Source organism: Larus michahellis, chromosome 4 (genome assembly GCF_964199755.1).
Source record: "Larus michahellis chromosome 4, bLarMic1.1, whole genome shotgun sequence".
Classification (NCBI taxonomy): Eukaryota; Metazoa; Chordata; class Aves; order Charadriiformes; family Laridae; genus Larus; species Larus michahellis.
The window spans coordinates 47,628,390-47,641,704 of record NC_133899.1 but is presented as its reverse complement, the minus strand read 5'-3'; the positions used below and the strand labels follow the sequence as shown (position 1 = coordinate 47,641,704).

At 40.5% G+C, this 13,315-nt stretch overlaps 1 protein-coding gene across 36 annotated transcripts in view; it reads left to right on the top strand.

The window, feature by feature from the left end:
- Window positions 1-13,315, top strand: part of MADD (MAP kinase activating death domain) — a 75,962-nt gene that overhangs the window by 10,865 nt on the left and 51,782 nt on the right. For all 36 annotated transcript variants that reach the window (XM_074584423.1, XM_074584421.1, XM_074584417.1 and 33 more), the window contains exons 2-7: window positions 3,374-3,566; window positions 6,357-6,971; window positions 9,676-9,979; window positions 10,319-10,450; window positions 11,692-11,805; window positions 12,511-12,591. In XM_074584423.1, the coding sequence (XP_074440524.1) occupies window positions 3,505-3,566; window positions 6,357-6,971; window positions 9,676-9,979; window positions 10,319-10,450; window positions 11,692-11,805; window positions 12,511-12,591 (1,308 nt within the window). In that variant the 5' untranslated portion in view covers window positions 3,374-3,504. The remainder of the gene's footprint in view (window positions 1-3,373; window positions 3,567-6,356; window positions 6,972-9,675; window positions 9,980-10,318; window positions 10,451-11,691; window positions 11,806-12,510; window positions 12,592-13,315) is intronic.

The window sequence follows — 13,315 nt, the reverse complement described above, 5'->3', positions numbered from 1 at the left end:
TGTTAGTTTTAGTCCGTATCAGTTCCACAATCTGGTTCACCATGTAACTGTACAAGCACTTCTACCAGCACGGAGGAGGGAATGACACTGGCCAGAAAGCAAGCTTTTGGCAGATAGAGGGAGGCAGGACTGTAGTGGCTGTTTGTGTGGGTTTATACAAACCATCAACTGTGGTGTCTGATTCCAACCAAGAGCAGGAAGGTGAGTTCCAGCAAATACTGATCTAATGCTCTGTAATTGCTGTCATCAGGCGTTACCAGATCTCTGAAGAAGCAAGTGATTGAATAGGGGAAGGCAAAAAAACCTAAACTTGGTTCTAATTCTTCTACCTCTTGCTCCAATCCAACAAAGCTTCATCTTTCAAAAGAAAGCCTTTGCCCTCTTATATCTCACTGGAACTATGGCCTTGTTAAGAATAAATAACCAAGTGAAGGAGACTCTAGAAGCCCCTGCAGAATTACCTGCTTCAGTCTGGTCTCCCTGTGTTGCAGTAGAAATCAGGGGTGTTTCTCAGAAAGTGCTCACATCTTGTTTAAGAAAAAGCTGACAGAAACTTTAATGCATGGCATCGCTGGGGTGCATCTTCAGCCGTTCCAGGGATATTGGAAGCCCTGCGTATATTCCTTGTACTGGTCTGCTTGGATACTCTTTTGAAAACTTTACGGTTTTGATGGGGGTCTTCATATTGCATACCTCACTAGCTCCTTTGCAGAACTGTGGGAAGGATGTATAATGAATTGCAGTCATAAGAGATGTTCTCCAGGCTAGAGAATAGAAGAAAAACCACAGGGTATGGACAAGTTACTGAAAGGTAAGCTAAGGTTGTAGTCCTGTAGCCTCTCAGTAGTCATTCCATATGTTTTTACTCCATCACATATGCAGTTTACTTTCTCCTCTGTTACAGAGGAAGAACATATATTTGGTTACCGCTGAGTAGCAGAAGTTCCTCAAAGTCATGCTTCTAGGTTACCTCATGGTAACTTATCCCTATGCCCATATCTCTGTTCCTTAAAAATTCTGGGTAAAGCTATTTGGAAAGAATAGAGATAAAGTAGTTCTTCACACTGAAGGCAAAAAGATCCACTTGATCATCCCAATTTCATCTTGTTCCTCTCAAGTTTATCTACACCAAGATATTTGCAGAATATGTTGGATCAAAAGCTGCTGCAGGACAGATTCTACAATGTTTTCAGTGATATCGTTAAAATGAAGAAACAGGAGCTTTGCTTCCTGTGTCTGTATTTTCTTTGTTGTTCAGAGGAGATAATTTATAAAAGTATTGCTGCTGAGAGAAGGTAATTCATAGTGCTGTCACTTAGGAACCTACAGCAACTGTAATTGAGAATCTAATAAAATATGCCATGAAGTCTTACAAAATGTGTGGGTTTTGTGTGTGTCTGTGAGAGAGAGTTAAGGTTTCTTTCAGTTTATTATTCCATAATTAATACTCACTGACTGGTATGATTTTCCTTTTTTAATAAATCATATGCATACGTTTTGTGTGTGTGTGTTCTTACTGGTATTTGGAGGGATAATGAATAAAATTCCTTGACTCTGTACCTGGAAAGTGAAGGTCTGGGAAAAAAACAGGTTGCAAGACTTTGAATGTGTTTGTCAGATGCTGACAGTTACAGTGTCTTTAACTAACTTTTGGTTGTGAAGTAATGAGCGAAACATCAAGACAACTACCTAATTTTTGCTGACATTTAGAGGTTGTTAGTAAATCTTTTATACTTTTATGCAAATAAAATCTAAACTTTATGCTGCAGAACTGAAAGATTTTAGTACAGTAATAATAATTCTCTGATGATGGTCAGAGGGCTGGAGCACCTCTCCTATGAAGACAGGCTGAGAGAGTTGGGGTTGTTCAGAAGAGAAGGCTCCAGGGAGACCTTATAGTGAACTTCCAGAACTTAAAGGGGGCATATAGGGAGGATGGAAAGATGGGGAGGGACTCTTTATCAGGGATCGTAGTGACAGGACATGGGCTAATGGTTTTAAACTGAAAGAGGGTAGACTTAGAAGAAGGAATATTAGGAAGAAATTCTTTACTGTGAGGCTGGTGAGGCACTGGAACAGGTTGCCCATAGAAGTTGTGGATGCCCCGTCCCTGGAAGTGTTCAAGGCCAGGCTGGATGACGCTTTGAGTGGCCTGGTCTAGTGGGAGGTGTCCCTGCCCATGGCAGGGGGGTTGGAACTAGGTGGTCTTTAAAGGTACCTTCCAACCCAAACCATTCTATGACTCTATGTCTGTGGTAGCCTTGGGAGGTAAACATGAACTGAAATAGAAACTTTACTCTGAATATGCCCCAAAAGGCAATCAGTTCAAATTTTTAAATATAAAATAATGTTATTAATGCTTTCATTGGGATGCTCAGTAAACTTGTAGTGCAGTTTGAACATCTCTGATTTTAGAGTTTTAGAGAACTTTCTGTTTCAGAAAATTTCTGTTTTCAAATGTAGGTAGGGAACATTGTAATATGGAACTTGATTACTTTTTAAGATTTATTTTTTTCTCTCATGAATTCAATGAAGTGTGAGTGGTGGGATTGGAAAGAACAATTTTACAGTGCTTACTGAATTGTGGATGTCTGTTAAGCATAGTTATTGACAATTAGTAATGCTGCAGTAAAATACCAATTGTGCCAAAAGGATTTTTCTGTTATAAAATGAGCAGAGAAGGTAGCAGAAGTAGGAGGCATGGGTATCAAGAGTAAATGGTGAAGATACGCAAAAGAAATGAAATTGAATAAAGTCAGTGAAAGAAACACTATGACTTCCAAGAAAAACTTTTGGTATTGCAGACTGCAGTGTGCAGCTCTATATCTTCACAGAAAGAGAGGTCACAGTCGTTTGGGACTGTGGAGATCATTCTTGCTCTAGGCCACGTCCAGGTTTGAGAGGGTGAGGTGCATTGTATCTAGTTGGACTTCTTTTAATATTACCCCTTCCTTAGTTATTCAGTTTATCAGACAGCTAAAGTTCAGGTTGCGTTCTTTTCTTCAGTTGTGTTTAACTGTACGGAATTGCCAATTAGGGCTGCTTTCCCAACCACTGTAGGAATCCCAGGGATTTGCCTAAACAATATTTTTGCCTCAGACTGTTTCATGAATAGGTCTCTGCCAGTGATACGCTTCTTTGTCTGTGATCTTTCTTGAGATCCTCTTGTACTTTTTTGTATGTTTTTCAGATCTCTGTACTTTTGTGGGCATGTGGTTATGGTTTTATACTTTTGAAGAGAGAGATTTGTGGATGGCCATGACTGCACAGAACACTGAGGCTTTTTTGAAATGTAATTAAGTTCATGCAGTTGCTTATATATGTTTGGTATTCCTGATTGTGCATTTGACACTCTTGCTTTTCTTGATTGTAGGTTGGACTTGCCAGACAGCTCCAAGCAGATTCTGTTCCCCAAGGCAGTTGATCACGGCTGACTGGATAACTGACTACTGGATTGATGAACAGAAATTCAGTGAGATGACATAGGGAGGAGTGTCAAGGACAATGGTGCAGAAAAAGAAAATCTGCCCTCGGTTACTCGACTACCTTGTGATCATTGGAGCCAGGTAATGTAAAAGAGTCTCAGTTCTGCTTTCGCTTGGGCAGTACAGTGGGGCCAAATAGCCTGGTGTACCCATTGATGAAGCCTTGCTTGGTGTTGAAGTGCTGTCTGGAACATGTGCAGAATGCTTCCATAATGGGAACATCTGCTTGGGCCAGGGCACTTTTTGAAAGATAGTAGCGTGGCCAAAGGTTTTTAAGTTGTGGTCTTTAGACTCCTTTTCAAGGGTCTGCAAAGGGTGACTAAGAATAGCCAGTGTATGACTCTGTGGTAGTCTATGGGTCTGAACTTCTTTGCTTCTACTGATACCAGGATAGAAGGATTCACAAATTGAAAATACTGAAAACCACATGCTAGTAAAATACTGGTTTGGGGTTACTTTTCTAGCTTTTGAAGTGTAGGCGGTTTAAAAAAAAATAATCTGGAACTTGCCTTACTTGGCTGTTTCTCCCTCTGATACTCATTTATCCTCGTAGGAGTGACATGAATGCTTTCTTTTTTTAAAGTCTTATTAACTATCACTAGATAAAATGTTACGCTTTTTTACTTAAGGTGTATACGAAACGTGGGGTTGTTATGTGTGCTGTTTGTCAAATACACAGGTGCTTAGTAAGTGTTATTTTTCTTTATTCAAAGTTTATGCAGTAACTTTCTGCCAGTCTATTTAATGGGTGTATTCCAAAGTCTATGTTACTTTCATTTCTAAATATCAGTGATTTATGTCCATCACTGCATGTTGCTTTACCTCTCACTTTCTTTTCAGAATGCTTTGAGTGCGATACTTAAATAGGCTGAGTGGAGGAAATGACATAATCCAAAGTAACAATTATTTTTATTATTGTATTTTATGGACAGAATAATTTGATAGTTTAATTACTTCTTATTGTGTGTAGAAAAATAACCAATTTTTCCATATGTGTGTCACCAGCTAGGAAAAGGAGGAGGGAAAAACGTTCGCTGCCTCCTCCAGTGACGCTTATAGCGTCTGATGTCCTCACTTAAAAATTTGCTAGCATCACTTCTGGACTCCTGCGGTTCTGTTGCTTTTTGCTGGGCAGCAGTAGTTAGATTGCTAATGCTCAGGGGTCTGTTGTCTCGTTAGGCACTTCAGCAAATGCCTGTGATAAGAGATGGAGCTGACTGAAGTAGCTTCTACTGCAAAGTCCTTAGGAGCTCCATGTGGCCGTTACCATTACATCTTCTTATCCACAGTGCACAAATAGCATTGCCTTTCAGAAGTACTCCCTTTTATTAGATGCAAATTTTCTAAATGTCTGAGAAGACTCTGTCTTTGTAGCTAATGTTACTGCAAAGGCATGAACTGATGATATATTCACTGGTACTTTGTTGATGAAATTTTTGTAACCATTTACTGCCAAATAGACTCTCTAAACAGTACCAGCATTGTTTGACATTTCTTCTTCAGCAGGTGATGCATTAGTTGTGTCCAGTAATATATAAAAGCTTTTTAGGGTTTATTTTTTCTTTTCATGCAGTATTTTGGTACTTAACTGTACAGGGCAGTATAAATTTTGTTACTAGTTTATACCTTATTTCTAAAGCATTTTTACTTTTTCTTTTATTAAAGTATTAGTTTGGGTGAATTAGTCAGCAGAGCTATTTAGACTAGTGATTTTCTTTTGTAAATTAAAGGCATTTTATTACTACTTGTTTGGGTTTTCTCACCTCTCAGGTAAGAGAAAAGCTAATGTCCTTTGTATTTGGAAATGGGCAAATCCAAAGTATCAAGGTGAGAAAATGTCTTGTATGAGATGCCATAGGAGAGTATAGTGGAGCCAGATCTTCTACATTACGTTTAGTAAACGTGATAGTAAATACTGATTACTTTAGAAAATGGTGAGAGATCAGACTTTATAGGAAGGGGGTTAAACCTTGTTCTGTGGACGTTTTTTTCTTCCTTTGCTATGTGGATCTCATATTATTCCTCTGGCGGTTATTTGGTAACTTTCATGGAAAGCTAGTGGTAGGAAAATAGTTAATACCTTGAAAGAATCTGTTCTTCTGATGGAAGATTAGGAATAAACAGTATTGCTGTTTTGTCTTAGTGTTCCATTAGTGATTTGTGGTACAAAGGTTGGTGAGCCACAGCATTAAATGGGTTTGCATGTTACGACCCAGCTTTTATAGTAACTTATGCTTCAAATACAGCTTGAAAATCAAACACAGAAATATATATCTATGGTTGCTAGAACTTTTTCATGAAAATTTTACAGGATGAGATCCGTATCACTCCACCATTTATCTGCATTCTTCCCTAGTAAAATCTTGTTCTTCCCAGTTAGGAATTGATACTGGATTTTCCCATTTAATTTTTCATCTTGTTCATAAATTGCTGAAATCCAGGGGGTTTTCATCTGACTGTATATTTGGGGAGGGACAGTGTATTTCCTACCCAAGTGTTGCCCAGAGACCTGTGCTGTTAAATTCATTTTGGAAATCAAAGCTATGGAAACATGACAATACAATGTTCTCCTGGGAACAACATACTCTTGAAAGTCTTTTTCTTGGTCAAATTTGAACAGGCTCCTTGTTGGGCCTTGATAATGATGGTATAGACTTTTTTGTTTATCCTTTCTGCAACCGTGTCCTTGTGCTAGTGATTGGGCATTGTGGCTAGTGACCGAGAAGCTGCACTTTCCCTGGATCCTAGGGGAGAGAAGAACGAAAGATGAAGCTGAGTCCACAGGCTCCTGGCATGTTAGTAGGGAGACACAAAAGATTTTTATTGGCATTAGTTAACTATGTATGTTTTTTTTGTTTGCTTTTTTTGTAGGCAGCCAAGTAGCGATAGCGTCGCTCAGACTCCTGAACTGCTGCGACGTTATCCTTTAGAAGACCATGTGGACTTTCCTCTACCACCTGATGTTGTATTCTTCTGCCAGCCGGAAGGATGCCTGAGCGTGCGGCAAAAACGTATGAGCTTCCGTGATGACACTTCTTTTGTCTTCACGCTCACAGACAAGGATACAGGTGTCATTCGCTATGGAATCTGTGTCAACTTCTACCGCTCCTTCCAGAAGCGAGTACCCAAGGAGAAGGGAGAAGGCACAGGAGGGCATCGAGCTCGGGAGGGACAGAAAATCCCCAAATCAGGGGATGCAGCTGCACCCCAGGAGGAAGTGGGCACTGAGAGCTCAGAGAGTGGTTCCTCACTGCAGGCTCCAAGTACAGAGTCTACCCCAGATGTGAATCGATCGCCGCGCAGTAAGCGTGTGGCCAAAGGCAGCCATCGCTCTCGGAACAGCACCCTGACTTCTCTGTGCATCCTTAGTCATTATCCCTTCTTTTCCACCTTCCGTGAATGTCTGTACACCCTCAAGAGACTTGTGGACTGCTGTAGTGAGAGATTGTTGGGCAAGAAGCTGGGGATTCCTCGAGGGGTGCAGAGGTATGTTGAGGGGGAAGAAAGAACTTTTTCCTCCCACTGTTGTGTCCAGGGCTGCAATTGTCTGCATGGCAAATTGTGGCTACAGGTGTGGTTGCAGAAGCAGCCAAACACCGACGGTTGACCTTTTTGCTGTTTTAACCCAGGATCACAGTAGGAAAAGGAAATTTTGGTAATGATTTCTTTAAAACTGTCTGATTCTGTAACCTGGTATGATTTTCATTTCTGATATGCCTGAGGAGGCGCTATCCTGCTATCAACCGACTGAGTGTGATCTTTTCTGAAGCTGAGCACTGATGCTGTTATTGTTGCTGTGACATAAAAGCTCGGTGACAGCATACGTCAGGACTGATTCTCTGGCAAATTAGAAACAGCCAAGAAATAACAGAGAGAATTTCCACTTGGGGCAAGAAGGAAATTGTGAAAGTGTGCTTAATGAGCTTATGAAACAATTGAACTTCAGCTTGGGAGAGAAAAGAGTAGAGAAGCAGGAACGGCTGAAAGAGATCAAAGTACAATATTTGAAGGGGAGCGGGAGGAGAGGTAGAAAACAAAGGATTTGTCTAGGAAGCTTATGGGAATGGGGGTTGGTAACAGCAAAGTAACAGGAACTTGGTGTATTTTTAATGTAATGTAGTAATTTTACATATCTGCTATTCTAATGTTGGGTATGCAACGAAAGCTGTTGCACTGTAGGGTACAGAAGGAACAATGTCTTTATGTGTATCAGTCATGGATGTATATCTGTGCTATTCTGCCTGATACCTGCATTCCACGATGATATTTTCCTTTCTAATCTAACTAAAAAGACAAAATATAAAATGAATCTCTAGAGGAGGGGATTATCTCAATCGTAAGAGGGATGGGGCTGTGAGATAGCTCATAATGTGAGTTAAGTAGCTTGGTACACTCTAAATTGAACTTGTCAAAACCAAAAAATGACAGGATATCTGTCATTTTCATCTTCATAAGCTCTTTACTTTTTGCATGAAAGGGAAAATCTGTCCCATTCGCAGAGCAGTAGCCTACTTATTGGGTTACTGCCCTTGAAATAGTTCTAGGAGAGTGTCCTGGGCTTATGACTGGCTCCTGCGTTAATGGATTTATCACCTGAATCCACTGACTGTTGGGGAAAAAATTATTCTGTCAGAACTAAACTTTTTTTTTTAATTTTTTTTTTTTTAATGAAAGCATGTATTAACGGAACTTATTTTGTCATTTGGTTCAGTCTGATAGTTACTGTGGCAGAAAAACACTAGATTTCATGATTTTTCTCAGCTCTATGAGCTCATCTGATTTTTGAAAGGGGTGATAAAAGTATTCAAGTGTTTGAATGGCATGTGGTATTTGAAAAATTTGCTCTTGTTGGACATAATTCTTGAAGAGAAGAGCTGAGTGACAGATGAGGAGGGCAAGAGAAGGAATACTGAACATACATCTCTGGGAAAAGTAAAGCAGCAGGTTTGAATTACCATGTGGTTTGCAAACCATGACCTGGAAAAGTAGAATAATTTTGAAGTGGTGGCAGAATAAAGCCGAAAAGTGAATTCTTGTAGCTTTCAGAACGTTGAGCGTGCCTATTAAGAACCTAATGTCCTGCGCATTACAAGCGGCTGAAGGAAGAGTGGGGGATGAGAAACATCACAGTTCCTCAGAGGTGTATCACTTCCTCAGCATAATCTCAAATTGCCCTTCTTTTGATCCCTCCAAATTTCTCTAATTTTTCTTCCTTTCTGAAGCCTCCAGTGTCTTCATCTTTTTTATTCTTCTTTTCTGTTTTTGGTGTGGTGTGTTTTGTTTTTTTTTTTTAAGTTGTGAACTGTAAGGTAGAACTTCTAATTTGAACCCGTACCATTCTAAGGGATCTATTACAGTAACTGAAGATATTTATCAGGCTGAAGTTTTTTTGCAGAATGGCTACAGCAGGTTTGCAGTTTTCACTGTGCTACAACATTAAGGGCTGAAGAGGACGAGCCGCTTTGCTTCCCTTGTCAGACCCAGTTTCAAGTTTTGAAGCTCTGAAGGCCCTGAGCAATGCTGTACATGTGTTTAGTCCAGCCTGTCCGTGATCTTAGGGCATGGAAAAATTGCTGCTTATTTTACTAAGTTACCTAAATGCTTTCTAGATGGCTTTCAGAAATCTATATTCGCAGCTGCAATGCAGCCACTTCTGCCATGGGTTATTCAGCCCTTGAGAATGATGCAATGCAATTTAGGATAGGATGAAAAAGAGTATTTCATCATGCCAAAACATCTGGGAGATCTTGATGTGGCATATTTTTATTATCCCAGATTTAGTTCCTATTCTTGCAAAGGTTTGTAGGACTGCTGGAAGCAAAATCCTACAATCAATCAGTCTGTCACAATTCTGGATGAGATACGAGAGTATCTTATGTGCATGCTGAATTTCAAGCACCGAGGCGATGAGAGATCTTCAGAGATCTGGACCTAACTGAACCCTTTAAATGCACTCTTAGATGGAAGTGACATACTTGTGTTGATTCCTATCACAGAAAGATTTATGCTTCTCCACCGTGGTTGTTTCAGTACACTTAAATCCCTACCTCCCATTCCTCTATGTGACCAAATGTTTGTTAGCTGCATCTTTTAATTCTCAGTGGATCTTCCCTTTCCCTGGAAGAGCCTTGTGGAATGGCTGTCAGGTGAAGCTCTTGGAGTATTAACGTTGTTGTTCTCCCTGTTACAGGGATACGATGTGGCGGATTTTCACAGGCTCCCTCCTGGTGGAAGAAAAGTCTAGTGCGTTACTCCATGACTTGCGTGAGATTGAGGCCTGGATATACCGGCTGCTCCGTTCACCAATGCCTGTTGCTGGTCAGAAGCGAGTGGATGTGGAAGTCTTACCGCATGAGTTGCAGCCAGCTTTGACCTTTGCTCTTCCTGATCCATCCCGCTTCACCTTGGTGGATTTTCCACTACATCTGCCTTTGGAGTTGCTGGGAGTGGATGCTTGCCTGCAGGTGCTGACCTGCATCCTTCTGGAGCACAAGGTAAGAAGGGAAGAGCTGATCTTTGATAGGTATGCAGGAAGTTCTGCCCTCTTCGAAACCAGGGTAGGCTGGATGTGTAGAATAGCTGTCTCCTGCACTGTCTGGAACCAGTTTTTCTGCAGGGGGAAGGAATAGCTCCTTCAGAGGTTCCTATTTTGAAAAGTTTTGCTCTCACTCAAAAAAGCATCTGAAGCTTGTTTTCAGACAGGGTAATGGGGGGTCATCCAGTTCACGGCTATCAAACCAGAGGCCGGCAGGCTGTGATCTTTGTATACCCCTGAGGGGAGTATTAGAAGTGAATGGTTGCTGCAGTGCTAACGTGAGTTTCTTTGGTTGCAGGTTGTATTGCAGTCCCGAGATTACAATGCTCTCTCAATGTCTGTGATGGCCTTTGTGGCTATGATCTATCCATTAGAATACATGTTCCCAGTGATCCCACTGCTTCCCACCTGCATGGCCTCTGCAGAACAGGTACATTTTTCCTTTATTGGTCTTTTGCAAAGGATGTTTCTGTGATGTCTGAGACTTAGATAGAAGTAGTCCTTGTTTCCTTTCCCACTGTTTTCTCAGGGATTGTAGCAAAGTCTGTCTTGCACATACTGTGCTTTGAGCACCACTAACTAAATCGCGGGTAACACCACTTATTTAGGATATCTTCAAAGCATGCTTAGGGAATAGTATGATTCGAAGCAGTAGTTTGTAGTTCACAAGCAATGGACTTGAAAGGCCGTAGATCCACAATATTATGAAGAGTATTTACTCCCTGCCCTCCCCCTCAACTGAGTAGTAAGGTTTCTTGGGGAGAGTCCGGAGTAATCTTTAAGGATGCTTGAACTCCTGATTCAGGGTTTAGAAACTATTGCCTGCAATTTATTCTCCTCAGAAATATGAAGTGTTGAGTTTCTTCAGCTGGGAGCCTGGATTTTGCCAATAGTCGGCTCTCTGCAGGAGCTCATTGTTTTGCTTGGAAAGATAGAATTCAGGCCATCTTACTACTTCAGTGTTGTGCTGCAGGTTTGTTCTTGCACAGCCCCGTGGAGGTGACCAACTGTTCTTGATTTAAGGAATAAATTAGCCTCCTAAGCCACTGGTCTCAAGCTGCTACATGCCTTATTGGTTTAGACTTTTTCCCTCTTTTGATTCCCTTATCAGAACCAACCTGAATTTCCCCTTAGGTTTTCCATGTACAGTTACAAAATGTGGCTATTTCTACTGCATCCTAGAGATGTTATTGTTTTGAAACCAAATTACCATTACAAGGGTAATGGTAAAACCATATTTACAATGGGACAGACTCAGTTTTAGCTGAGGGTATATTCATCTGTGACTTGCTGCTTCTCTAGTTAGGCTCTAACTCTGAACATCTTTTTTTTTGGTCCATGATAGACATGGCAAGCTGTTAGGCTAGCGAAGTTTTTTCCAAAGAGCCATGCAGACATATAAATTGCATCCCTGGGGGGAGGGGAGCATAGGAGGCTGAAATTTATTTTCTTGTAGATGAAAATTGAAGCTCTCTGAATGGGAGCTTTTGTCCTTTTTTTTTTTTTTTTAAACTAATGTTTCTATTATATGGAATTAATTACTTATCAATGCCTTGTGTGTTGTCTCCTCCACTATAAACGTACTGTAGTTAACAAATAAATAAATATTTGGGAAGAACATGGTGATATCAAATGCAATCTTGTCCTTATTAAAGTCTCTCTTTCTCTTAGTTGCTTCTAGCCCCTACACCTTATATCATTGGTGTTCCAGCAAGTTTCTTCCTTTACAAACTGGATTTTAAAATGCCTGATGATGTATGGCTTATTGACCTGGATACCAATAGGGTAAGTGATGCCCATAAGGACGTGTGGCTTTGTTTCCAGGGAACTGTGCGCTTTCATCAATGTACCCACTGGAAATTCAAGAAAGCCTGGCTTTGGTCTGCCTTTGCCACTCCTGTCTTAAACTTTAGGATTCTGCTCCTTGTTGTGTCTCAAGGTCCCCATTTCTTTTGCTCATAAGGCATTCTTTTTCAGTTAATCTATCTAACTATATCATTAGAAGATAAATCCTCAAACAAATGATAAAGCTGTCTTATTGAGTAATTGTGACCCTGTCTCTTATAGCCCTACCAAAGAAACTCAATCTGGTAAGAGCCTTCCAGCAGCATTGGTTGTCATGATTCAAATGGGACCATGTATTCTGCTTTCTAGTGGGCATGAGCAAGGCCATTTCAAGGGAAATGTGTATAACATCTTCTACTTGATGGGAATTCTAAAGAATGAGTGTGGGTTCATTCAGACTTCTCTTGTTTTGTCATAAATGACAAAGTAACTCCTCTATTGCTTGTGATATTGTAAACAATAACAAGCATAAAGAAGTGAAAATCAAAGTTTGATGCAGGTATCTCTGTGTGGAGGTTTTTTATTAATTATTTTAATTTATGGTTTTCATTCCTTGGTCTCTGGAGTGGTGGAGATTCAGGAGATTCTGTTTGGGAAATGACTACAGCTAGGGAGTTTTCAGTCTGTTGCTGTGCTTAATTGCAGGTGATCATTCCCACAAATGCAGAAGCTTTGCCAGCATTGCCAGAACCAGAAGCTTCAGAGCTGAAAAAGCATCTGAAACAGGTAATAAACACTTTGGGGAAAGGACTAAGATTCAGTAGAACTTAGCAGTTGTAGTCTTGCACAGCTCTTCTAGACAAGAATGCAAGTCAGCAAATGTGAAGCAAAATGTGTTAAAAGCAGGTGTGTATCCTGGCACATCAGATGGATGTGAAAACATATCAGACTACTACAATACTCTTGTTCAAGGAAGTGCCCCTTCGTCAGTCATGGAGAGGTCTACTTCTTTGAATGTGGAGGTGGACTAATCAATAGGGTGTCTGATTAAATGAAGTTGTAGGGGTATCTTCTTTTGAGCTCCCTGAGCTGTTGACTTTCTAACAATGTCTTCTCCTGACTAACCTAAATCTGAGACTTTTACCTTGTTTCAGACCTCTGTAGTTTCTCCAGACTTTTGTTACCTGTTTCATCTATTGCTGTCTGTGCTGCTTCCGCATTTGGCACTTGTAAGGAAAGCACAGGACTAGTAATTTTCTGTCACCCTGTTTAAGATGCCTGTTTTGTCTAGCTGGCCAGTTAGAACATCCCCTGTGTTAGAATACAGCAGCGTTTTGAGCCTTGAAAAGTGACATCAGTTGATACAGAAGTTAAGTGATAGGTATCCAGTTGCTGCTTTTCTCTCTTAATGGAACAAGTTAATTTGGAAAAAAGAGTGGTCACTGAGGCTTATAACTGCAGTTAATTTCTTAGCCAGTTGAGGGGTAATTTGAAATGCTCCTGGACACAA